Raw genomic sequence first — 26,176 nt, 5'->3', positions numbered from 1 at the left:
GAGTCCATTGGGACCTAGATGTCATAGAGACAATGGGGCTGTGCACGCCGTGCCTGGCTGCAGCAGGAAGGAAAGGCTGTCAGGTGAGAGTTGCAGTCCTGAGCATTAGCAGTGCTTCTGTGTCTGGAGTGTTGCTCCCTTGTAGGAACTGCTGCCAAGCCTGCTTGGGCTACGCTGCTGGGGAGGAGTGCGCAGCTCCCCAGCACACGAGGCGTTAAACCTGCCTGCAGTGAGTGGAGCCTTGTTCACACAGGGGGCTCAGTGCTTCTTCTGGACCAGCAAGCTGGGGATGCTCCATCCTGGTGATTTGATCGCCCAGCCTTCGGAAGCAAGCCGGGGCTTGAACCCAGAGTCTGCTGCTCTTTGATCCAAGAATGGCTAAAAGCAAAGCCCCAGCATTGGAGCCATTCCCAAGGACTTGGCGAGAGAAGGAATTTCTGCCTGCAGACAATGGTTTTTAATAAATTGCTCCTAAAGACAAGACCTGTTTGATAACGCTTTCTGGGAATGTGTTGTTGAAACCTATGAGAGTCCAGAAGCCCAAACCCTAACGTGATCCCTGGTGTGCCTTTTGTGGCCTTGGGATGAAGCACAGGTCATGGTGTTTTCTGAAAATATCCTGTGGTTGCCTTTGCCACCAGACTTATGCTGTGGCCCAATGTCTTTCCCAGAGAACATAGCAATAAATCATGTTTGGGGCTCTTCGTGTCCATCCAATGTTGAGCTCCTTTGGGACATGGGACCTGAGTGTGAGCTTCTCAGTCCCTTCTGCTGAGGTTTGATGCTCTTTTCCTTCAAGGGCTGTCTGTCTTGTGGCCCTTAGCTCTGCCCTTGGGCTGGCAGGGAGCCAAGTGGTCTTCGTAGCTGTGGCCTAGGCTATTGGTTTTGCTTGGGGTTAGCAGGAGCTAAGCACGCTGCTGAGGGATGCAATGGCAGCTTCAAAGCGATGCTCTGCCTGTGTCTTCCTTGCCTTGTTACAGGTCTACGGAGCTGTGAGCAAGTGCTGCGAAGTGATATGAGTCCAGAGTGCGTTAGCTCATCCGAACTTTCCTTTTCCTTTAGTGATTCCTCATCAATGAGGAATAGTCTGTGTTGCTGGTGGATTGATTGCAGGGGCTTTGTTTCCTGAATGATATGAGCAATGGCAGTGGCAGAAGCATGAAGGTCATAGTGTGGATATGGTGGGGTGGTCATACATCAGCAGTGGATTCCCAGGTGGCAAAAAGCTGTGGCTGCCACCTTGCATTGCTTAAGTTTGTTAATTAGCTGACACATACAGAGTTGGTCGCTTGGTAGAAAGTGGTAGAAGTGTCTCTTAATCCTGCTCTTTCAGTCTGAGGCTGAAAGATTGCAGCCTGGGGAGGGACTTGGGCTATTCCTGCTGCTCACCTCAAGTTAGTGGTGGGGGCTAGGGCATCTCTGGCCAGGTCACCCTCCTCTCTCCCAGCTGTATCCCCGGCCTCTTCTCTGGAGGAAAGTGCGCTGTGTGGTTGCTGCAAGGTACCCAGGGCCTTCCCCAGGTGAGCTGCTGTGTTCCTTGCCCCTTGGGTGCTGCAAAGGGCCCTGCAGGTTTGGGGAGCCAGGGAGATCAGGCTCCCCACCTGTGTGCTGCAGCAGTGCCTTCCTGGGGAACATGGCATCTTTGCTAACTGTTAAAGAAAACAGACAGGGACCAAATGGTTAGCAGTGTGTTACCAAGCTCTCTGTCTAGTTAGGTGCTGAGCTGGTGGTGTAAATACATCCAGCTCCCACCTCAGGGCTGAGACTTGCAAGCTAGGTATGCATCCCCGGGGGGCACTGGGTCCACAGTGGAGCTGGGACAGCTGTGAGCTTCCCCTGCTCTGGCATGGGAGCATTTGAGGTCCTCTCTGCTTTGAGAGGCCAAAACAGATGCTGGCCAGCCATATTCTCTGCCAGAAGAACTCCTTGGGGGAGCTGGCTGTGCCAGTTTTTGCAGCTAGCTCATTCTGTTGCATCCTAGTACCTGTGGGTCTCTTTTATTTGTTCCAAGCCAGCTGTCCCCCTCCAAAGCTGGGGCAGATCTGAGGGCTCCTTCTGGCAGGGGAGAAGAGGAGGATGGTTCGCCTTTGGCGAGGAAGGATGCAGTTTGGGTGCTCTGGGCTTTGCTGCCCTGGGCATTGCAGATGAGTTGCAGCTTCTCTAATCTGCTGTTCCAGATGCAGAGCATTAAAGGAGCTGGCCTGCACATCTGGCTGAGCCAGAGTGAACTTTGCTGATGTGCCCCTGGAAGCAAGTCTGCAGAATCATGCTCCTGTGGCCTGGCTGGAGAGTGGGGCTGAGCTACAAGCTGCAGAAGCCCCACAGTTCTGGGCTTGCTTTCCAAACCAGGAAACCTTAAACTTGCACAAAGCCCTCTCCCAAATCCCTTTCCCACGCTTTTAATTCCTTGTTTGGTTGCAAGCAGCTTTGGGATTACTCATATCCTTGTGTCTGCTGTGGTGTCTCAAGAGGTTGGTAACCTGGGCTCTTTTGGGTGCAAAGTTAAATGAATCCTTTCCTTTTCCCTTTCTGTCCTCTGTCCAGAGCTCTTTTAGCTCAGTGAGGAGGAGCCCAGGAGCTGGGCATGGGATCTCCCATGGGGCTGGAGGTGTGCTGGCACTGCAGCCATGGCAAACGCCTGCCGAGGCTAGCCATCGCATGCCGAGATCCGTGCCGCCTTTCTTTCTTCCACAACTGCCACTTGGTTTTCTTCCACGCAGGGGGCTGCCGTGCTGTGGCATATGCCACCGCCAGCCAACTTGCCTGTTGGCAAGCATGGCTGTAGGTGAGTGAGACAGCAGGGATCGGGGGCTGTGCAGCAGCTTGAGGCCTTGTGGTTGAAGCTGCATTCCCAAGTGATGTTGTTAGGCAAGGAGACAATGATATTTGGATTGCTTCAAGATGTAGGCGACTCGGCCTGTCACGCAGGGTGGGAGATGTGCTGCCTGGTCTCCCCAGCTTGCACAGTTGCTCTGCAGCACCCAGATGGGGTTGAGCTACTGGAGCATCCCCAGGCAAGTGTGTGGGACTGGCACTGACACACTAAGCAATGGATTGAAAACCCAGCTCAGGTCGAGGCCTGGCTTGTAATGCTGCCCCATGCCCTCGCAGCCTGAAAGATGAGCATGAAGGTTTGGGCTTGCTGCCATGTCAGGGCCTCACCAGGCAGCACCCATGGTGCTCTGAGGCCCCTTAATATGGTGCAGGCTGCACCAGGGCCACAGACCCTCTCATTGGCTGCAGCTCAATCTATAGCCTTAGAGATGGCTGATCCCCTGCGGGCGAGTCCTGCCACCCCATGCATTTTCTGGCTGCGTCTGCATGATTACAAAGCCCAGCACCCCCTGGGGGTCTGCAGTACATGAGGTTCGTTGCCTGTTGCCCAGCTATCTCCATGGCACAGAACGGGAGGGCAGTGTCCAGCCTCAGAGGTGAGCACTGAGACACATGGCTGGGCAGTTTGCTGTAACCTCCTTCCCCAAGAGCCCTACAATGTCTCTGTGCCTGGGATGTTCCAAACCAGGTGCTGCCCAGGTGGGAACAGCGATATGGGATCCCCCAAAACTTCAGCCCCAGATCTTGGTGCATTTTCTTACAGCTCAGGCTGATGAAAACAGCAACACTGATGCCTCTCGCTTTTCTAGCTCCAAACCAAAGCCATTCCCAGGTTGCGCTGCAGTCAGCTGCCAAATCACTGCAATAATGCTGTGGCAGTACTCAAGGGGGGTTGGCTACCATGGGGCTGGGTCTCCTTTGCCAGAGGTGCCAAAGAGCCCTTTGCTGCCTGGCAAGCTCATAGGATTGAAAACCCGCTCTGCAGAGCTTCAGGCAGCAGTGACTAACTTCATAGGATTGCTCACAAAGTCTGTCCTGGGTGTGCCTTTGCTGGTTTTGTCACCCTTAAATGCTCTGCAGGTGCTCGGCCCACTGTGGCCTTTGAAGAAGGCAGCAACAGCTGAGTCCTGGGGACATCCCAAGCCCAAAAAAGTGAATTGAGATACACTTGGTAGACATTCAGGCTGGCAATGCAGGTGTTAGTGTGAGTGTTTTTCCTGGGAAGCTGCTATTTGCCTCCTAAAAAAATGAAATTAATTCTGAGCAGGGGGATACCTCTGCGTGAAGGTTGCTGTGTTCCTGTGCTCAGATCTTTGCCCTAAGTATGCTCTCAGAGCTGGCATGTGATCTGAGCCTCCTCTTCTCTCTGTCCTTGGGTGTCCTGTGGGTGCCTGTCCCCTCCCTGCAGATGATTTGCTCTGTGCTGTGTGGGAATGATACCCTGAGGACCTTTAGGTACTAGTGCTACTTCCCCACACAATTCACTTAACCTTCATCTATTACCTCAACAGGAGGGTTTTGCATTTCAATTAAATATCCTTTGGGTAAAATACCACTGGGTGTATTCAAGAGTGCTGCATTTCAAATGTGTTTATCATCTAATCTGGCTGAAGCTTTCCTGAAAATTTTTCTGTAGCCACAGTTGAAATGGTTTTAGGCCAGAAACATGTGTTGAGGGTTTCTTTTTCTCCCAGCCAGGGGTGGCTTGTGTCACATACATATGCAGAGAGTGGGTGTTTGCCAGTGCGCACATGTGGGATTGCTGCTTGGTATTGGCTTTGCGGGACTGTGGCTGGCCCAGCTGGCTTGGGCTTGCTCACCTGATTTCCAACAAACTTGGTGTTGCTGGGTATTTTTTGGGGTGGCTCTTACTAAGGGAAGAGAAAGCGTCATTTTGCTTCCTTCAGCAGCTCCTGGCAATACGGCCCAGCCCAGATTAGCTGATGAAACCACAGCAGAACCATGCTGTTGTGAAGGTGTGCAGTCAGACTGAGCAGGGGTCAGCCTTTGCTCTCCCCGAGGTGCTGCAAGAGCTCTCTCATATGCCAGCTCGGGCAGTTCCGGAAGCCTCCAATGGCTAAGCCGCGCGTGACCACGGCTCTGCCACACAGCAGTGCTGGGAGGTCCTCTAGCTGTGTGAGAGGAACAAGCAGAGGCGTTTTGTTCTTCGTTCAGTACAGGTGGTGATGGCTGTTGGCTTTATACAGGTTTTACCCAAACTCTGCCATAATGGCATCCAACACAGATAGCCCTCTGCTTGGACAGCTTTCTTGAGCCTCTGTCCCAAAAGCCCAGATGAGATGGAGGGGATGTATGAACCCAGCTGACTGCAGCCATTTCCTGGACCAGGCCTGTACAACTTTCATGGGCAAGTGCAGCACTTTCCATCTCTGAACACTGGGCCCTGGTGCTTTGGATTTAAAGTACTGTGAAAAGTTGTGTCCAGATCTGGGCTTCTGATGTCTTCCACCCCAAAACATCTGGACCACCTCTAGCTGTTACCAGTCTTTCCTTGCAGCCCAAGTCTGATATATGGTTGGGACAATGGTTTCCAGCATGCACAGCCTTGGCACCTTGGATGCTATTGTCAAAACAAAACACAAGTTTATGGCTCTTATTGCACTTTAATGCTTATTTATCCCAGTTTGCTTTGGCACTTGTGCTCATGAGATGTTCATCACGGGGATCTCTCTTGAGCTGAACTGGTTGTGTCCATTTCCCCAGGATGGAAAATAAGGACATAAATAGTTTCTCCTGTCTTACTGGGGAGTTGGATCCCAGTGTTTCCTGACACCTTGTAAAATCCTGGCTTCCTGTGTGGAGCTTGTGCCAAGCCTTCATCATGTCCCCTGTTCACAGAGCCATATCCTTCTGTCTGGACGCAGAATCATAGAATCATTTTGGTTGGAAGAGACCTTTAAGATCATGTCTTAATGATGTTTAGCCCACACCCAGGGCTAAACAATAAGCAGTGTCCCTTCCCCAACTGAGAAAGGGAATTGGGAAAAGGAGGGAGGCTCATGGCTCAAAATTTAAACAGATTTAATAATAATAAAATAAGGAAACCAATATCAATGCTAATACACAACACACAAAATTATACTTAGCCCACAGAGTGAAGGCAAGTTGCTCCAGGGATAGCAATTGTTGAGGAGAAGGAGAGAGGGGAGAAAAGAGCAGAGCAAAAAGAGTCCCCAGCCCTCCCCCGTAAGCTTTCCCATTTATAGTGAACCTGATGTTAATGCTATAGAATACACCTGTGGGCCAGCCAGGGTCAGCTGCCCTGGCTTTCTGCTAATGGCCTTGATCACCATACCATGGCTGGCCACAAACTGAAACAAAATGTAACAGAAAAGTGATTCTATAAATTTTATCCCTGCAAAACCAGGACAGATCATCAAGTCCAACCATTGACCTAGCACTGTCAAGTCCAACACTAAACCATGTCCCTAAGTGCCACATCTACATGTCTTTTAAATACCTCCAGGGATGGTGACTCCACCGCTTCCCTGGGCAGCCTGTTCCAATGCTTGACAACCCTTTTGGTGAAGAAATTTTTCCTAATATCCAGTCTAACCCTCCCCTGATGCTACTTGAGGCCATTTCCTCTCATCCTATTACTTGGGAAAAGAGACCAACACCCACCTCACTACAACCTCCTTTCAGGTAGTTGTAGAGAGCAGTAAAGTCTCCCCTGAGCCTCCTTTTTTTCTGGGCTAAACAACTCCAGTTCCCTCAGCCGTTCCTCACAAGACTTGCACTCCAGACCCTTCACCAGCTTCACTGCCCTTCTTTGGACTCCCTTCAGCACTTCCATGTCGTTCTTGTAGTGAGGGGCCCAAAACTGAACACAGTATTCGCGGTGCAGCCTCACCAGTGCCAAGCACGGAGGGATGATCACTTCCCTAGTCCTGCTGGCCACACGATTTCTGATACAAGCCGGGATGCTGTTGGCCTTCTTGGCCACTTGGGCACACTGCTGGCTCATATTCAGCTGGCTGTTGACCTGTTGGTCCTTTTCTGCTGAGCAGCTTTCCAGCCACTCTTCCCCAAGCCTGTAGCATTGCATGGGGTTGTTGTGACCCAGCTGTAGGACCTGACACTTGGCCTTGTTGAACCTCATAGAGTTGGCCTCGGCCCATCGATCCAACCTGTCCAGATCCCTCTGCAGAGCCTTCCTGCCCTCAAGTAGATCAACACTCCTGCTCAACTTGGTGTTGTCTGCAAACTTGCTGAGGGTGCACTTGATCCCCTCATCCAGATCATCGATAAAGATATTGAACAGAACTGTCCCCAACACTGAGCCCTGGGGAACACCACTTGTGACCGGCCACCAACTGGATTTAACTCCATTCACCACAACTCTTTGGGCCCAGCCATCCAGCTGTTTTTTTACCCAGCAAAGTGTATGCCCATCCAAGCCATGAGCAGCCAGTTTCTCCAGGAGAATGCTGTGGGAGACTGTGTCAATTGCTTTACTAAAGTCCAGGTAAACAACATCCACAGCCTTTCCCTTATCCAGTAAGCGGGTCATGTTGTCATAGAAGGAGATGAGGTTAGTCAAGCAAGACCTGCCTTTCATAAACCCATGCTGACTGGGCCTGATTGCCTGGTTGTTCTGTATGTGCCCCATGATGGCACTCAAGATGATTTGCTCCATAACCTTTCCTGGCACCGAGGTCAGACTGACAGACATGGGGGATGTTGAGGCAGCAGGATGCATGTGATGAGGCTGCTGAAGCTCTCAGCTGACCAGCGCTGAGTGAAATGCAATTGTGCTGGTAGTGATGGGGCAAAAGCAGTTCTGCTGCTCTTTAGTGTTGTACAGCTAATGCTGACAATTTAATGCTAGAAGCACACCTAATTTAAAGTATCACGTCTTAATACCCTAGTGGCTACACCTTCAGAGAGAGGTGTCTCATCACTAACTCCAGCACTAGCATGACTAGCAGACTGTGAAAGGTTTTGGGATGCTGAGACCCCAAGAGGAGAACTGATCCATCTCCTTCGTCAGCTCTCCTAATGCACACTGCCATCTTGCATGTGTTTTGTACCGTGCGGGTATAGTTTGATGGACGTGTGTCTTGGTGCCCTGAAGCATATCTGTGGAAAAGGACAGACCCAGCTCCTGTAGGTTCAAACCTGAGTGAATTTGACTGTCCTTTTCCCCTTTGCTCATGTCTGTCTGTCCCAGCAGCATGTTTTGGCATGAACTCAGCTGCTGATACTCTGGAGCTGTTGTGCTATTGAGTGTGTAGCTGTGTTTGCGTGGGGTCGGGTGGTTGGCTACCCTGCTGAGCGCTCTTGGTGAGACAGATGTGATGTGCAGGGAACTAGATGTGTGTACCTATGTAAGAACACATTCCCACCCATTGTGTTGCCTTGGGGCGTGTGTTCATCTTGTGGTGTTTATGTGACAACTGTCATGGACTGATGGATAGCTCCTACCGTTTGGGGAGGTGTGCGGTAGCTGATGATGGAAACTTCACTGGACAGGCTGTCCCTTGGAGCACAGCATGCTGGTGGGTCTTAGCTCAATATGAGACCCAGGAGACAGGACTTTGGGCACAGTCTGCAGCTCTGTCATTCAGGCCACAGGGGTCAGTCTGTGTGGCTACTCCTGGTGGCCTTAAATGCTGTGAGTGCAGTTGACGAGTGATGTCCACCCAGGAGCTGTGTGACTTAACCTGGCTGGGGACAGTCCCCTGGGGATGTTGCCTGCACCCCAAAGTCTGTGGCACAATTGGGTGCTGAAGGTAGAAAGCCGGGATGCAACAAGGTCCATGTCCTAGACCCTGTGGTATGTCATTGTGCACTGCTGTTCCTGTGACCTCCCAATTCCTTGCTGTCCCCTTCCTGGTGGCTTCTTTGGGCTGACTGAAAATCAGAATTGAACTCAGTCCCATCTCGCAAAGGCTGCAGGCAGGAAAGACCTTGAACCACTGTCTCCTCTGCCACAGTGTCTCTGGGAAGAGGCTTCTGTGGTTTTCGCAATGGGAGGACTTTGTTGCTCTCTCTGTCTGGACCATGGGGAAAGGGTGCTAGCAGACACAGGCCGAGGTGCCCCTGCTCCTGGCTGACATGTGCTTCGAGCTGGGAGACTGGAGCCTTATCCTGTGGAGCAGCAGTGCTGGATGAGTGCCTGTATGTACGCCTCGCTGTCGCTGTGAGCAGGAGAGCTCAGGCTAGCTGTGCTGGAAATGTGTGGCTGGCATTGGGGTGCCCATGAGCAGCTGCAGGCAGGAGAGGCTTTGCTTGGCACTCGCACTACACGGTGGGCTTCAAAGGCTTTCCAGCATGGAAAGGGCTCTTGAGGCTTTCCGGAATGTGGTGATCTAGATGCCCCCTTCAAAGCATCACCTTCAGAATAGGATTCCTTGCCCTTAGCTATGGGTGACTGAGATGGCCTGTCAAATTGTGTCCCTTTAACAGGCTTTTATACGAACACCAGGCAGGAGGATGTGGCTGAGCCTTCAAAGAGGAACTATGCTTCAGTTGGGCTTGGATACTGTTCATGTAACTCGTCCAGGCAACCACTTTCTGAAGCTGTTCTCCTTGCAGTGGTGGGAACACACTGTTTTGACCACTTTCTCGTTAGCCTTCATGAGAGATTGCTTCTAAGATGCTCAAAATTTGCCTGGCTTGGCCAGCAGAGCATGATGCTGGGAACAGAGTCCAACAGCAATCGGCATGTGCTGAAATGCCCTTTGTCTGCTTTCCTTTCTGTGGCCAGCTGGTAACTGGAGCAGAGCGCCTGCATGGCTGGCTGCAGCCAGGCAGCAGCCGGATTTAGGAATATGCTAGCATGGTCCCTCAGCAGCCAGGTCAGGCAATGCCTAGGGAAGTGCCAGCTGCTCTGTCGCCAGGACCCTGAGCTCTCGGGTGGGGGTTAGTGCGTGGAGGAGGATTCAGTGGCTTTTCCACCACTGCGAAGAGATGCTTCCAGCGCTCCAGAGCCACCCCACAGCCAATGTCAGACCCCGGGGTCAACCATTGCAATTTCTTGTTTCTGCTCTTCCTTGGAAGTGGGCTGAGTCCCCAGCACAAGCTTGAGGTGTCACTGCTGCATCCTCTTGTGCTGTGCTCCATCAGCTGCTGTGTTTAGGCCCATGGGCAATCCTTGCTCCAGGCCAGTTTTTTTTTCTGGGTAATTTCTGAGGGTGTGGAGGTGAGTTGGAGACATGATCCCAAGGAGAGAAGCTTTGAGGAAAGCCTAGAAACAGCCTATGGGTGTTTCTGATCTGGGGCAGTCTTGATGCATGCCTGGGACTTAGGACGCATCCCAGAAAACAGGACAAGAGGAGCCCAAAGAAACATCTGAACTGCCCGGGAAGCTGCTTGCTCTCCAATGTTTTGGTGACTGACTTCCCAGCTCATACACTGCGAGACACCTCTCTGTTCAGGCTGGAAGTGTGGCACTCAGCAGTGGGTCACAGGAGCTCCATCCTAACACCCCAGGGAGCAGAGGGCTCTCCTTGGCTTGTGGCAAGCTCAGGCAGCCCTGTCCCATTGATTGCTGGAGAGACAGCCTTAAAGTGGCTGTGCTGGAGTCTGAGCACAAATCTGTCTAAACTCCCCCATTAGGGATTGCTTTTGGCAGATGTGCTTTGGGGTATGTTTCTCCTAACACAGCAGTTTCGGCTGTCTGGAGACCCTTGAGAACAGCACATGCTTACCTACTCCCTTCTCCCCATCCCCATGCTCTATAAATGTGCCCTCTTTTTTCTGTCTTGCAGCTGTGGGGACTCGGGCAATGATCCTTTTCACCAAAGAGCCGTACTCCCAGGATGCCCTGCACGGCCGCAGCGCCATCCTCCGCTGCGAGGTGGAAGAGCCAGCAGATGTGGAGTTTGAATGGCTGCAAAATGGGCTTCACGTTCAGGACACAGAGCAGCGCTTCAAGGAAGGCAGCAACCTCCAGTTTGCTGCTGTCGATCGGCACCGGGATGCCGGGGACTTCCAGTGTGTAGCGAGGAACTTGCTCACTGGGGAGGAGGCCCGCACAGCCAACGCATCTTTCAATATCAAGTGTGAGTGTGGGGTGAGGGCAGCCAAGCACATGCCGTAGCCTGGTGCTCCCCACCGTGGACAGGGCAAAGCACTCTCTTGGGAGTTCCCGAGACTGGAAACAGCTTTGCCAGGCTGTTTGCTAATGCATGTGGGGGTGGTGGTCAGACAGGGATTGGGCAGCATGAACTGTGCAAGTAGGATTCCTCTTCAGCTACCATGTCCTTTGTGTCCTGTAGGCCGCTTGTATCTTCTGATGTCCCCAAGGCTGTCAGAGGTGCTTTCTCCTTTCTTCCCCATTTGTAATGGGGATATTACTGCACCAAGTGTGTCCTGATCAGTGCAGATCTTTTCAGAGCCCCTCTTATCCCTCAGAGAACAGCTACACAGGGCAAAGTGGGACATTTGCAGGGTGGGTGTCCCTTTCGTCCATGCTGGCTTGAGAGCTTTTGTGTCTCTAACCATGCTTGTGCCCTTGCTGCCTGCTCTGGTTATTACTGAGTCAGCATCCACCTGGGCTCTGTAGGTTTGGAGAACCAGCTGTGTTGATGTTCTTTGATCCCACAGGGATTGAGACAGGCAGTGTGGTGCTGAAGCAGCCAGCCACCATAGCCGAGATCCAGCCCTCCTCTACAGTGGTGCTGCGGTGTCACATTGACGGCCACCCACGGTAAGGGCTGCCTCCCAAGGAGTGGACCTGCCAGGGGTCCCCCTGCACCTTCGCTGCGTGCTCTTCCCCTCTCTCTCTGTCTCTCTCTCCTCTCTCCTGTGAGGATTCAGTAGAGTCTAGGAAAGGCGAAAGGCGGGATTGAGCCTGTGGCTGAGCACCGGGGGAGAAGGCAAATGGCTTCCTCAGAGCCGCATAGCAAGGAGCACAGTAAGGACAGGCTGTCACAGTCCCGTCGCTGAGCTGCTTGGTGTGCTGCGGTCACTCTCCGTTGCTTTCCAGTCATGTCCTGTCCACTTGGCTGCATGTCTCATGGCTTCGTGTCTGTGTCGGGGCCAGCAGTGGGAACGGAGAGCCAGGGACATGGGCCATCTCTGGGCTGTCTCCTCTGCACACGTGCTCTCTGGGGATCCCTGCCGGTGCCCGGCACCTGGTCACCCTCTCGCTGCTGTCTTGCAGCCCCATGTGGCAGTGGTTTCGGGATGGTACCCCCCTCTCCGACAGCCGCAGCACCTACTCTGTCAGCAACAAGGAGCGAACGCTGACCCTGCAGAGCGCCAGCCCCGACGACAACGGTCTCTACTACTGCTGTGCCCGCAGTGCTGTCGGCTTCGTCTGCAGCCAGAACAACTTCACGCTGAATATCATCGGTGAGTTGTGTCCCAGCTGCTCAGCGCTGCGGGCTCGGCTGTTTTACTGCTTTGCTAACAGCCTCCCCTCTGCTACAGGGCAGGGGCCAGGCTGCAGGGGAAGTGTCAGACTGGTGTGACTTTCTCTGTGCAAAGCCTCTGGCCAGAGACAGGCCTAACACACCTGGCTGGGTTTGAACACTCCCCTGTCTACAGGTGTTAATTTGCTTCTGCATCTTTCTGGAGCAGTCATCTCTGGTACTGGAGCACCAGGGTCCTCCCTCCTTCAACAGTGTTTGGACCCTGGACGCTGTAGGTGCTGCTGGTTTTGCTAATACCGGTGCAACCACGGTGCCGCATGGGTGAGACACCCCATTGGCCTTTTGGAGGCAAGGCCCAGGGAGGGCAGGAGATGTTGATTATAGAGAGGTATTTGGAAACGGACAGGGGAACTTGCAGCCCAGTGACAGGTTTGATCTGTTTGCTAGGAGCCCAGGGTGCTCAGGGACTTGCTGGAAGCAGAAGGGGCTTTCCCCACAGCAGCTACTGCATGCAGTCCTGGGCTCTGGCTGCATAACTACAGCCATGCTGGCATGTCTGCTTCCTTCGGGCCTGCAGTGTGCTTGCAGGGTGCGCCCAGCTCTTTTTTGAGTTTCCCCAGAGCACTGGTGAAGGGACACCACAGGCCACTCTGCTCTTCTCACCCTCTTGTGGTCTCTGCCATTGCAGATGAGAGCTTTCCTCAGGCGGTGATCGTCCCACAGGACCTCATCGTGACCAAGAACGAAGAGGCCATGTTTGACTGCCAGTTTGCAGCCGTGCCCCCTCCCACACAGGAGTGGCTCTTTGAAGACAGTCCCATCACCAACAGATCCAAGTAATAGGGACCCCGGTGATGTGGGCAGGGCTGGGAGGAAAAGGGGTACAGTGTTCCAGAAGTGACAGAGGTCAAACCCTGGCCGTGCCCAAGGGCAAGCATTCAATGTCAGGCTGGCCATTGGGATTGGTTTCTCAGCTTGGCTGGCTTGGGTTTAGCAGGGCCTTGGTGCTTGTGCGTGGCCTTTATCTGCATAGGACTCAGCAAGCAGTTTGTCCTCAAATGAGTCTATGGGGATGTCAGTCCTTAGATGCCCATGCATGATGATCCCCAGAGCTGGGGATGTCTCCCAGCCCCAGATGTCCACATATGGTAATTTCATGGAGCCAGGAACAGCTCAAGCCCCAGACACCCACTTAGGACAATTCCCAGAGTCAGGGACGTGTCCCAGTACCAGATGCCCACAGGTGGCGATCCCCAGACTCAGGGACACCTCTCAGCCCCCAACATCTGCACAGCGATCACTGGGCCCATGGCTGTCGTGCACCTCCAGATACCAGTGCATGGTGATCCCCAGAGCCAGGAATGTTTCTGAGCCCCAGACATCTAAGCATGGGGCAATCCCCAGAGCTAGAGACATCTCCAAGCCCAGGCTGCCCGTGGATGGCGATCTGGAGCCCGGGATGTCTCTCAGCCAGACACTGCAAGGCAAGTGGTACAATCTGGGTGCCAGATGCCCAGTGGCCTGGCAGCTCCCGGGCGCCACCTTGTGCCCCCAACCCCATTTCCTGGTTGTGCCAGGTTTCAGAGCTGGCCCAGTTTGGTGATGCATCTTTTGGTGGGAGCCAGCTCTTCTCCAAAAAAGAAACTTCTGTTAGCTTATTTGCTCCATGAAGCATGTGTCCCACCATCTCCTTGTTTATGTATGCTGCTCCCCCCACACTGGCAAGCTTTGACTCTTCACAGAGTCTCCCTCTTGGTTTGATGGGCTCATGTAGGACATCACAGGGCTGTGGCTCTGGCCCATGTCCTGCAGAGATGCCCACTGAGCCCTGCCTTTCCCCATGTGCTCAGGACCACCGTGTTCGCCAACGGCTCCCTGCTGATCACCCAGGTGAGGGCTCGCAGCACCGGTGTCTATAAGTGCGTTGGCCGTGGGCAGAGGGGGAAAGCTCTTGTGCTGAAGGCGACTCTGCGGCTAGCAGGTGAGGTCCTGGAGCTGATGGCAGGGCGGGAAGTGGCTCCACAGCTGCAGTGTCACTCTGGAGTTATGTGACAATATAGCAATGGGTCAGTGCATGGAGAACTGCTTTGTTTAGCTGTGAAATGGCTCATCCTTGCTGCCTGGATGAAAGGAGCAAACATAGCTTGTGTGCTCTCTCCCTTGGCTGGTTCCTCCCATGGGGATGATGATGCTGGTGGGTTGGCTACACGTTCCTGCTCTGTTTGAGCCCTGCTGTCTATTGCTCCCCTCAGAGATCGAAGAAATGGCACCCTTCTCCCCGAAGGTGTTGACGGCAAACCAGGGGCACCGCGTGGCCTGCACTGTTCCACGAGGCATACCCATGCCCCAGGTCTGGTGGGAGAGGAACCAGGAACGAGTTCCCACTGCTGGCAGGGTGCACCAAGAGGCAGAGCACCTTGTTTTCACCAGTATCACCGAGACAGATGCGGGGACCTACACATGCCATGCTGCCAACAAGGCTGGGGAGAAGAAACAGGAGCTGAACATCACTGTGGCTAGTAGGCAGCTTTCGGAAAAGGGGTGGGGGCAGAGGAAGGGGCTGGATAGGGGGTTGGGGTGAGCTGGGCTGGGATGGCACATCACCTCACTGATACAGAGAGGCACATCTCTCATGGCTGGGCTGCAAGGCCCCATGGCTGGCTGCACGCTGCCTGTCTGGTCTGTGGCAGTGCTGCTCAGAGGGGTGGTGAGCGGCCCTGCGTAACCCCTTGCCTCCGTGCCCAGCGGTACCCAAGTGGGTGGAGATGCCCAAGGACAGCCAGCTGGAGGAGAGCAAGCCAGGATACCTGCACTGCCTCAGCAAGGCCTCCCTGAAACCAACCGTCACCTGGTACCGCAACGGTGTCTCCATCTCTGAGGTGAGGCGATGGGGCAAGTCCCTGCCACTCATGGGCACTTCTGCTGGGCACTTGCTCAGCATCTTCCTCTGCTGCTGCTCTTTTGCACCCTGCTCCTAGGCCCAGCATCCATCACCCCCACTCTGGCCATGTTCCTGGCACCATCTCCATCCTGCTGGTGTATGGGTGCACAACTGGCTGTCTCTAGCCACCTGGCTGGCAGCCAGACCTGTGCTTTTGGGGCAGTGACAAGAGAGATGTCCCTCAGAGAGACGTCACTGCAGCTTGTCTCAGTTCTCCATGTGGGTCTCAGCAGGGCTGTGTCTATCTGAGGCATGGTGTGAGTGTGTGGAGTGTCAGGAGTGTCACAAGCAAGGTCAGAGCCCAGGGCTGGTCACAGTGTCATTTCTGCCCCGCTCCCTCCCTCCCTCTGGGCAGGACTCACGGTTTGAGATCTCTGAGAATGGGACACTGCGCATCAACAACGTGGAGGTATATGACGGGACCATGTACAAGTGTGTGAGCAGCACGCCAGCAGGCAGCATCGAGGGATACGCACGGGTGCACGTGCTAGGTATGCTGACAAGCGCTCCACCATCCTCCCCTTGTGGGGAGCTCTTTTGCCTGGCAGAGTGCAGGCGTGATCCCCCCAGGTCCGGTGCCTTCTGCAGCTGGGGGGGCCTAACAGCACATCTGTCTCTTGCAGAGAAGCTGAAGTTCACCCCCCCTCCCCAGCCACTGCAGTGCATGGAGTTTGATAAGGAGGTTACAGTGTCCTGCTCAGCCACTGGCCGGGAAAAACCCACCATCCAGTGGACTAAAACAGGTAAGGGGGACTTGGATGCGATATATCCGTTTCTGACCTGGGGCCCCAGGAACTTTACTTTGGCCCACCTCCAACGTGGCTGAAGCAGTGATGCTGTGGATGCCTGGGAAGCTGCCGTGTGGCACAGTGCTTCATGCATGACTCCTGCATCCCTCTTCTTGCGTCCTGCAGATGGGAGCAGTCTGCCATCCCATGTCAGCCACAACGCTGGCATCTTGTCCTTCCACAAGGTGAGCAGGAGCGACTCAGGGAACTACACATGCATCGCCTCCAACACCCCGCAGGGCGAGATCCGTGCCACTGTGCAGCTTGTGGTAGCAGGTGAGGGCTCTACGGCAGGCAGGTGGGTTTCTTGCTGTGATGAGCTTGCAGAGGGTTTGCCAGGGTGGCACCCAACTGGCATGCCCCTGCAGAGAGAGAAATGTCTGGCCTGACCCCAAGCTCTGCTCTGTAGCACTTGAGTGTCTGGTTTGTCAGTGCTTTGCATACAGCCTGAGAGGGCACGTGCCACCGTGCCAGTGCTGGCCCTGCTCCCTTGTGGGAGCTCAGCACCATTCCTAGGAGCTGACAGTGTTCTTGTTGGCCTCTCTGCCTTCAGTTTACGTCACCTTCAAGCTAGAGCCAGAGCCCACAACGGTGTACCAGGGGCACACAGCCATGTTCCAGTGCCAGGCAGAGGGGGACCCTGTGCCACACATCCAGTGGAAAGGAAAGGACAAGATTTTGGATCCTGGCAAGCTCCTGCCCAGGTACACAGCCTCCATTCCAAACTGAAATGTGGCGCAGCATGGGTCTCCCCATGCCTACCCAGCATGCGGGTGCCAATGGTGCGGTCTCGGGTTCCCAGCTTGGGGGGCACGCAGTCAGTTGTCTCCATGTCCCAGGGCCTGGATTCTCCTGGCCCCAGGGTTACCCTTTCTGACGCAGCCTGCCAAGCTGCAGTTGAGCAACAACCATTTGTTCTTGAGCATTGCACAGCCTGAGAATCAAGATGATTGCACTGGGGTCATGGGGCTGAGGCTGAGGCATCCTGGGGAGATGGGGCTGCAGGTGCCCCATGCCTGCCTCTGCCCTCTGATGCTTACTAAGGGCTCTGTGTGCTTGGCAGGATTCAGATCATGCCCAATGGATCCCTGGTGATTTACGATGTCACCACTGAGGACTCTGGAAAATACACCTGTATCGCCGGCAACAGCTGCAACATCAAGCACCGCGAGGCCTTCTTATACGTCGTAGGTAAGGGAGATGCCCAACGTCAGGACATGGCCTCCTGGTATCCCCGGCAGCTCTAGGCCCTGCTTCTGGCCCCACCAGTGGATGCTGCGGGTCAGGTCATGCCTGCTAGGGAGTCACGGCAGCATCCCTATTGGGATGCAGCCCAGTGTGCTGTGCCCAGCGTTCTGTGGCTGGATGAGGAGGTGGCCACAGCACCGGGGGGACTTTTCTCATTCCTCCAGCACATTCCTGAGCAGGATTTGGGAAATCCCTCCGCACCCTCGTGGATTCGGTGCTCTCTCTCCCACAGACAAGCCAGCAGCAGCAGAGGATGGGGGACCTGGCAGCCACACACCCTACAAGATGATCCAGACCATTGGGCTTTCGGTGGGGGCAGCTGTTGCCTACATTATTATTGTGCTGGGGCTGATGTTCTACTGTAAGAAGCGGAGAAAAGCCAAGAGGCTGAAGAAGCACCCGGAGGGCGAGGAGCCCGAAATGGAGTGTCTGAATGGTGAGGCTGGATCCCTGGGCGGGGTGGTTCACTGCTGGCCCTTACCCCTGGGCTGGAGAGGCTGAGGGGCAGGGAGCTCCCAGGGAACAGGGTACTCCTCCTTACCCTTGGAGTCTCCTGCTCTTGGTTTTGGCTATGGCTGGTAGCAGAGACCTGCTGCCAGGTGAGAAATAGGCAAGTTAGTGTGAAACCTGCATCCCAGCCCCACTGTGTCCATCTCTGCTGAGTTATGTATCGCTCCTGCTTTCCAGCACCCATGCATGGCATCACATACACCCTTTGCCAAGGGGAGGGGAGTATCCCTATTGCAATGTAATGAAATAGTAGTACTCTGCTAGCCTGTTCAAATCACAGTTCAGCAGCTCATGGTGCTGGAGGGAAGACTTTTCACTGAACAACCCAGAACTCTGCTGTGAAGTCACCCTGTTATCTCTGAAACCCATAGAAGCTTTGAGCATCTACAGCATCCTCCAACAAGGACTTCTGGAGCATAACAGGTTATCTAAAAACTCTCTCTTTGCTTTTCAAGCTTGTCGCCTATCAGCTCTGCACTGGAGCACACAGCTCTTCTGTATGGCTGATCATTCCTGCGAGTGCCTTTCTGGTTGCACTATCGCCTTTCTGAGATGAGGAGCCCCAGACAGGACTTGGTGCATCCAGCTTTGCAGAGTGTGACAGCTGTGCTGTGTCCTGTTCCCAGCTGTGCCGCTGGCTTTAGTTCCCTGTCCACCAAGCTCGCTCTGGAGAGAGAGCAGGCAGCTCAGGACTGAGCCCACCACCGTGAATGGGACATCGTGGTTGCTTTCCCCAGGCCTCATGTTGTATCTCTGGCTGCACCTCCCAGTGCTCAGTGTCCCTCTGCAGCTGGCCACAGCTGGCCTGTACCGTTGCTGCTAGCTAAGTTGGTGGTGTTGGCAAACAGCTGCCAACAGCACCTCTTCCATGTTGGCAGCATGTTGTACTGCCCTGGTTCCTACCTTCTTTATGTCCACTGGAGGATGTTCCCTCCTGTCCTGTGGCAGCTGAGCTGCTTTTCAACAGCTGTTTCTATGAGACCCTGCAAATAGACTAAACTGGATCCCCATTGTGCATAAGCTATATGACTCCTTTAGTGAAACCAAGAGATCTCTGGGGCATCACTTTCATTTCCGAAAGCTGTTTCAGCTCTTTCTCCTGACATCGTGGTGGTTCTTGCATCACTGATACCAGTGAGGACTAGTAAGTGATGGGGTGCAGTTGAGTTTGCTGCCCTGGATCTCCCGCCACACTACTGTAAATGCAGACATTGTGCTCCCCTCTCCTAGTTCTCCAGCACACAGCCACGTCCTGGTAGTGTGGGGGTTGCTGTGGAGGTCGTGGCAAAACATCGCCGCTGGGTTTGTCTCCTGTTTTTCCACTTGTATTGGTACTTGGAACAGAGACAAACCTCCAGAAGAGAAATGTGGCTGTGGGGAACCTCCTGGGAGCAGGGATGCAGGAGCGTCTCTGCAGCTTTGTGCTCTGCTGCTGTCACCAGTGTGAGCTCTTCCTGTGGACAAGTTGCAGGCAGCTCACTTGTGCCAACAGGCTCTGGCCAGCATCCTCTTCCTGGGAAAGAATTTGTTTTAATATTTTTTGAGGTGGTCTCAGATTTTTATTTTGGTCTATCTTTATTATATCTTTCTTTTTATTCTGCCAGAGGTTGCCTCTTCTTATCCCCTTCATTTGGAACCAGTTTAGCTGTGAGAGATGCATCCTCACTGCTACAAGCAGACGCAGCTGCCCAGATGTCTACACTCGTTTTTGGTACTTCCGTAGCCTCCCTGGAGAACTAGTTTGTGTTTGCTGTCAGCTCCAGTGGAGTCACCCTCTTCACCACGGTCTTCAAAGATTTGGCTCTTTTCCTCCTTTTGATGTGGTCCCTCTTTAGCTGGGTGACCTGAAGTATCTCAGCACCTACCTGATGACAAGTACTCCCTGGCTGGCCACCAGCTCCCTTTCCCAGTGTCCTCAGGATCCAGACAGATTGGACCTTCCTATGGATTTGCAGTGGATCCTTCCTATGGATTTCCTATGGATTAATGCACTCCTAAGAAGTCAGTCGCCTTCCAAGGTCAGGTCCTTGGCGTGCAACATCCTCTGTAACAAGGGTGCTTACTCTCAGTGTCCCTCTGTCTGACTGTGCTGCTTTTTTTGGGTGAACACAGACATAGCATCTGGGGACGTTAATGACTGGGGGGACTGAGGGAAGCATTTGATTTCTGTGGTGGCATGTGCTGTTTTCTCCAGGGCAGCATGGCTGTGTCTCTTTCTCCAGGAGATGCTCAGGTGTTACAGGCAGGTGAGCATGCAGGCAGCTCCTCTACACTTGGTTCCCCTCTGGACTGCTAGATACATAAATTAAACTTGCTATTCCTTTTTGTGGTCCCTTTGTTATCAACTATCTTGTCAAAGTTCTGTGAAACACGAGGATGTCTGTTCTCAAAAGTGTCTGTCATTGCTGTCCGCTGGCGCTGTCCCTCAGTGGCAGTGTGCTCACTCTGCAGCCTTCGGTATTTTCTTGGCACAGTTGCAGCAGTCATCTTGGCTTCAAGCTCATAGTCTTGAGACACTATCAGTCATGAGTGCAGACAGCACAGGGTCAAACAGTCTTGCTAATAATTAGCATAAAACCAGGGAGATTGTAAGTAGCATTGAGCTTTGATTTATAGGGTAAATGGTGTTTTTTCGCTGTGGTCTTCTGCAAATGTTACTCCAGCATGTGAGAGAAGACAGCTGTCAGGAGCCATGGCTCTTAAATCAACATACCTCAGTCTTCACAGCTCCAAGCCTACCTGTGGCAAAGCCACGGTCCCTGTCATCATGGCCAGACCTGCTCAGGATGCACTGGTGGGTTGGTACCTCTCTTGTACGCATGCATTGTAAGCATGCATGTACACACGCTGCTGTACAATATCCCTTGATGGAAACTATGGGCAGCGGATTCCTGTTGGAGTTACCTCATCTTGGGACAAGTCTTAATTTTGTGATTAAATCCTTTTGCATGGCCAGTTATTTCCTTCATGCTTGTTCCTGGACTAGCTGAAATGGAGTATACACAGTAATGCAGGGTGATGCTGCACATGTGTCAGCCACCTTAAGCTTGGTGCTGTGCCCTGCTTTACATCCAAACTCCTGCCTTCAGCTTATTGAAAGTACTGCTTCCTAGTGCCGAGTCTGATCCAAACAGTAAATGCATTCAAAATCAAGGATTACTATCTATACAGCTGTTTATACAGTCTTTCCCTTACAAGCTGCCTGTAAAATGCAGGGTTCTCTAGTTTCTTAAGGAAATAATGTTTTATCCTGTTCACTGGCTTCTGTTTGTGCCAGGAAAATTGCTAGTGGAGTTCCTGAGCAGAAAGCTTGCTGGGGTTGATTGCAATAAATAATTCCTAGCACTGCTTTAACCCAGGCAGTAAAGGAAACTCCGGGCTGATCTGGTCCGAGAGGTTCAAGATTACCAAGGACATGAGCATTGCTGGCTTGCTGGGAAGTGAGCAGGAGCTGAGGGGGGGTGTCAGGCTGCAGCAGCCGATGCCAGATGGACTTGAGAGTCTTTTGGGCCTCAAGAATTTGTGGTTATAGTGAGCAGAGTCCTCTCTGCTCTGTCTCTGCCTCACACATACAATCATCTCCTGCTGCTGTTCTGCACAGTTTTGTCAATGGTAGTTTGGATGTAGCCACCGCTTTGGGATGACTGAGTGACATGGGATGGACAAGGCCAGATGGGGTGGGCTGGCTCTGGGACCAAAGACATTGCTCAGCATCTGATTTCAAGCGTGGCTGCAGGACTAGCAGAGATGGGGCCGGACGTGAGCCCAGAGGGAACAAGTGTGTGGAGGCCACTCTGTTGCCTGGGGCTAGACATCAAGCTGGGGTGCTTGGAGCCAGTTGTGGGTCCTTGGAGTGTCAGCCCCCCAAGGGGCTGATCCCCAGCATGACATTCTTTGCACAGCCTGGCAGGATGCTGAAGCCAATTGTGCTTCCCTTGCAGGTGGTGCTTTGCTGCAGAATGGGCAGATGACAGCAGAAATCCAGGAAGAAGTGGCCTTGACCAACCTGGGCAGCAGCTGTGGGGCCAGCAAGCGGCATAGTGCTGCCGACAAGATGCACTTTCCACGTTCCAACCTGCAGACAATCACAACCTTGGGTATGCCGGGCCACCCTGGCCCTGACCCCACTCCAGTAGGAAACCTGTGGCTGGAAACCCCAGCATGTCCTAGCCAGAAAACTGGATGTGCTGGGGTACAGAGCGCCCTGCAGCCACTGGGCTGTCAAATACATGTGCTGTCCTAATGTATGCTGTCTTCCCATGTGCTACTCTACACTTCCAGGCAGGGGGGAGTTTGGTGAAGTGTTCCTGGCCAAGGCAAAAGGTGGAGAGGATGGTGAGGGTGAAGCACTGGTCCTGGTGAAGAGCCTCCAGACGAGGGATGAGCAGCTGCAGCTGGACTTCCGTCGAGAGGCAGAGATGTTTGGCAAGTTGAACCACTCCAACGTGGTGCAGCTTCTGGGGCTGTGCCGTGAGGCAGAGCCGCACTACATGGTCCTGGAGTATGTGGACTTGGTAAGGGCCCTGCCAATAGTGAGGAGGAGGAGGGGTGGGCAATGGGCATGGGGCCTGCAGTGGGACATGGTCCAGGTTGGCAGCACAGGGCAAGCAATGTGTAGGGAGACCAGGCTGAGCTTACCACTGTTCCCAACATGTGGAGGAGTCTCAGGGGGAGTGGAGGTCTCCTGCAAGACCTGGAGGTGACTTTGTCCTCTTCCACATCCTTCTGATTTCCAGTTTATGTCCAGGACTCAGCTGAATAAGTTAAGCTGTGGGACTCCATGCTGCAGAATGGTTGTGAATGCTAAGGGCTGCTATGGGGAGCCTAGAGTTCATGGGAGAGTAGTCAATTTGGGGCATGAAAAACCTCCTGGAAACATCAGGCCTGCTTGCCCTGATCTTAGCCAGTTGAGGCCCAGAAGTGCGATACTGGCTTGCCCTACAGGGCAGGGACCAGGAGGACCAGCAGGGACTGTGGCCCAGGAGATGAGGATCCGTGGGGCTCCCAGTGGGTCTGCCACATCTGGGCGCTGCAGGGACCAATGCAGCTGGCAGCATGGAGAGGTGCTGCTTCTGAGATGCTCTCTATCTCCCAGGGGGACCTGAAGCAGTTCCTGAGGATCTCCAAGAGCAAAGATGAGTCTCTGAAGCCGCAGCCCCTCACTACCAAACATAAGGTGATAGTGCAGCTTTGGAAGTGCTGTGGGGCTGGGGACCCTGAGGAGGGCAGCCAGTGCTGACATCCGTCTGGGGGTCAGGTGTCTCTCTGCACACAGGTGGCCCTGGGCATGGAGCATCTCTCCAACAGCAGGTTCGTGCACCGGGACTTGGCAGCCAGGAACTGCCTGGTCAGTGCCCAGCGGCAGGTCAAGGTCTCATCCCTGAGCCTCAGCAAGGACGTGTACAACAGGTCAGCTGGGAGCCTGGCAGGGGAATGGGAGGGAATGGGATGGCACCAGTCTCATTGCCTGCCTGTCCTACCTGCAGTGAGTACTACCACTTCCGCCAGGCCTGGATCCCGCTGCGCTGGATGCCACCTGAAGCTGTGCTGGAGGACGAGTTCTCCACTAAGTCAGACGTGTGGTCCTTTGGAGTGCTCATGTGGGAGGTCTTCATGCATGGGGAAATGCCCTACACTCCACTGGCAGATGATGAGGTCCTAGCAGGTATGTGGAGTACCTTGTGCTGTCCCTGGCATTGTAGCCTTCCTTTTCTTGTGGTAGAGGGGACCAGCCAGGCCGTGTGATGTCCCCCCTCTCAACACGGTGCTGGTCTGGCTGGGGAGGCTGTTCCAGCCCACGTAGAGAGATGCTGCCCTCCGTGGAGGCCATCACACCTCTTCCCAACAGCCCTTTGGACTTCGCTTTCCTGCCAGGTCTGCAGTCAGGAAAGACGAAGCTCTCGCACCCCGAGGGCTGCCCTTCTCGCCTCGCCAAGCTGATGCAGCGCTGCTGGGCCCCCAGCCCTAAGGATCGACCCTCCTTCAGTGAGCTCGCCACCGCCCTCGGGGACAGCCCAGCTGACAGCAAAGCCTGAGCATCCTGGCCCTTGCTGGGGAAGGACGCGGCAGGGTAGACAGGGGTCTGTAGGTGCCTAGGGAGCCCCTGGCACTCCTGCGGCCCCTTGCTGAGCCTGACCCCTATGCGCCAGCAAGCAGCTCGGCACCAGCAGCTGCTGGACTCAAAGCACAAGCCAGTGTACCCCAGCCCCCTCCACCCCTCTCCTCCACGGGTTCCAAAAGACAGCCCTTGCTGCCTCTTGCTCTCCGCCTGCCCAGCCTGGCGCCCTTGGGCTGTTGGCGTGGATGGAGCGCAGCTCCCCCTCACTCGGCCAGAGCTGGGCTCCCGTACCAGGCTCTCCATCACCACTCACCACGTGCATATCTGCCGGCCCGGCCTCTCTCTCTGTCCGTCTGTGCTAGGCATGCCTGCCTCCCCCCTGTGCCCCACGGGTACAAGCCAGCCAGCAGGAACACAAAGTGCCTGGCATATGAAGGAGCTCACTACCTTTCCCAACTACCCTGTGCCTTTTTTTTGTATGACAACTCCGGGCAGCGCCCCCTCTCTCCCTCTCCCTCTTCCAGAGCGCTGACTCTTCCCTACTATAGTATTTCTGTTACTGGAATGCAGCCTAGAGTGGGTTAGTTTGTTTGCTTGAGCTGAGGGTACCGCAGCCAAGAAGGGTTGGGTTTTGTTGGGTTTTTATGTGCTGCTCTCAATAAAGAAGGCTTTTTTTTGTTTCGGGGTTTTTGGGGTTTTTTTTTGGTCTTTGTCAGATGGCTGTTTGAGTGTTTTCCTCCACATGGTGCCTCAGGCATCTATCATCTCCTGTGTTTAACCCTTTTGCCCCTTCCCAGCTGGATCTGAGATGCCGTTCCCAGCCTGTCATGCCCTGAGGGAGCACTTTCCCTCCATGCTTACTGTGTCTCTGGGTTGTCATTCGTTGCTCTCCAAGAGGGACATGTGTCTCAAGAGAAAATGTCCCTCTCAGACTCCCTGCAAGGAAGCACTTAGGGATATGTTGACAGGCTCCTCCCCAGTTTGGGTAGCCAAGCTTTTGTAGCAACTTTTCTCCTTTGTAGTTGGGTTTGTGCACCCACCCCTGTGGCCTGGGGCAGCCTTGCAGCCAGCACTGGGTTGTGTTTTCGCAAGGGAGGTTTCAGCAGCTGCTTCTAACAGGACTGAGGAGGTAGCAGGGCCAGGCCTGGATGGGGATACTGGGGGGGGAACGCCTGCTGTCACATGTGGACTGTAGCCCTGTCCACTGTGCCAATGGGCCTGAGCAATGGCAGAGTCCTGGCAGTCTCTTCTTGGGGAAGGAGGGGTGGGCAGATGATATACAAGAAGCCCCAGTCCCCACAGCATGAACACGAGCCAAGCCAGCACAGGGTAGGCCTTTTCCCTTGGAGCTGGAGTGGGACCCAGGTTTGGCCAAGCTGCAGGCCTGCAGTTCCACTTGCTGCACGGCTCTGCATTGGGGGGGTTACAGAGAAAGATCTGAGCTCTTCCAGGAGGCCTACTGGGGCTTGACTTGAGGTGGTGGGCACAAGATGCACAAGGGAAATTCATATTGGATCTTAGGAAAAATGCTCCCCTCCAAGGGTGGTAAAGGTCTCAGTCCCAGAGAAGCTGTGGGATCTCCAACCCTGGACCAGATAAGCCCTGAACAACCCAATCTAGTTGGCTCTACTTTAAGCAGGAATGGATCAGAAATGTTGAGGATCCCCTTCCCACCTCTTGCTACCCAGACAGGCTATGGAAATGCTGGAGAGTGAAGAGGGCTCATTTCTTGGAATGTTCTAGCTGCCTCTGAGCTTCAATTTCGTCCAGGGCTTGGGAATGGGGTCAGCTGGGCCTGTCTGGGTGCAAGCAAGTTTGCTGGCTATAGAGCAGAGTTATCAAAAGTGTCCCTTTCCCGGCACTTGTGATGTGTCTTGCAGCTGGGAGCTGTGGAGTCTCCCCAAACCGAGGCCTATTGGCAAGCTAAGATGTGTCTGTGGCTGGCTGTTGGGCCCCTCTCTCCTCCCTAGACCTGGTGCTCCTTCGCAGAGTGGGCTTGGCAGCAGGTTAACGCCACCCTGAACCCTTGCTGTCTCCATGACCCTTCTCCAGATGGCCTGGCCACAGCCTGAGGCTGGTGGCATTGTGCACACTGGGAGGAGCTGTTACAGGCAGAAGTCTCAGGACTTGCCTTCTCTCCCCCTTGCAGCTCCTCACAGTCCTTCTCAGTGTGTACACAACCCTTTTGAGGTGTGCAAGTGCCGTAGCACTGGTGCACGCGTGCTCTTCAACTTGCAAGTGACCTCTCACATGCATTTGCTGTTGTTTGATGTCCTTTTGTTCCATCTCTCTGATCTGTCCCATTCCTGTGGACTTTCCTGCCTGCTGCCCTATGTCTCAGGCAGGACAGCTGCACACTGTGGGCTGATTCCTGCAGCCATCACTGATGAATGTGTCTTGCCTTGTCTGTGCGTCCCTGTGGTATTCTTTACCTCTAGAGTGCCCCAGAAAT

The 26,176-nt window shown here is 54.0% G+C and overlaps 1 protein-coding gene across 2 annotated transcripts in view; it reads left to right on the top strand.

Moving 5' to 3' along the window:
• PTK7 (protein tyrosine kinase 7 (inactive)) overlaps positions 1-24,409 on the top strand; it is a 42,387-nt gene extending 17,978 nt beyond the window's left edge. Inside the window, exons 2-20 of one of the 2 annotated variants that reach the window (XM_068403400.1) lie at positions 10,572-10,865; positions 11,410-11,512; positions 11,969-12,159; positions 12,868-13,015; positions 14,030-14,160; positions 14,432-14,698; positions 14,925-15,058; positions 15,476-15,611; positions 15,744-15,863; positions 16,035-16,184; positions 16,462-16,612; positions 16,972-17,099; positions 17,389-17,592; positions 21,608-21,763; positions 21,948-22,180; positions 22,762-22,842; positions 22,924-23,075; positions 23,153-23,331; positions 23,541-24,409. In XM_068403400.1, the coding sequence (XP_068259501.1) occupies positions 10,572-10,865; positions 11,410-11,512; positions 11,969-12,159; positions 12,868-13,015; positions 14,030-14,160; positions 14,432-14,698; positions 14,925-15,058; positions 15,476-15,611; positions 15,744-15,863; positions 16,035-16,184; positions 16,462-16,612; positions 16,972-17,099; positions 17,389-17,592; positions 21,608-21,763; positions 21,948-22,180; positions 22,762-22,842; positions 22,924-23,075; positions 23,153-23,331; positions 23,541-23,701 (3,119 nt within the window). In that variant the 3' untranslated portion in view covers positions 23,702-24,409. Of the gene's footprint in view, positions 1-10,571; positions 10,866-11,409; positions 11,513-11,558; positions 11,720-11,968; positions 12,160-12,867; positions 13,016-14,029; positions 14,161-14,431; positions 14,699-14,924; positions 15,059-15,475; positions 15,612-15,743; positions 15,864-16,034; positions 16,185-16,461; positions 16,613-16,971; positions 17,100-17,388; positions 17,593-21,607; positions 21,764-21,947; positions 22,181-22,761; positions 22,843-22,923; positions 23,076-23,152; positions 23,332-23,540 lie in introns of those variants that run through there. The other variant, XM_068403409.1, reaches the window with a different exon arrangement.
• The last annotated feature ends 1,767 nt before the right edge of the window (positions 24,410-26,176 follow it).

This window comes from Nyctibius grandis, chromosome 1 (genome assembly GCF_013368605.1).
Source record: "Nyctibius grandis isolate bNycGra1 chromosome 1, bNycGra1.pri, whole genome shotgun sequence".
Taxonomy (NCBI): Eukaryota; Metazoa; Chordata; class Aves; order Nyctibiiformes; family Nyctibiidae; genus Nyctibius; species Nyctibius grandis.
The sequence above is the reverse complement of the archived record's forward strand: the minus strand, read 5'-3'. Positions and strand labels throughout refer to the sequence as shown.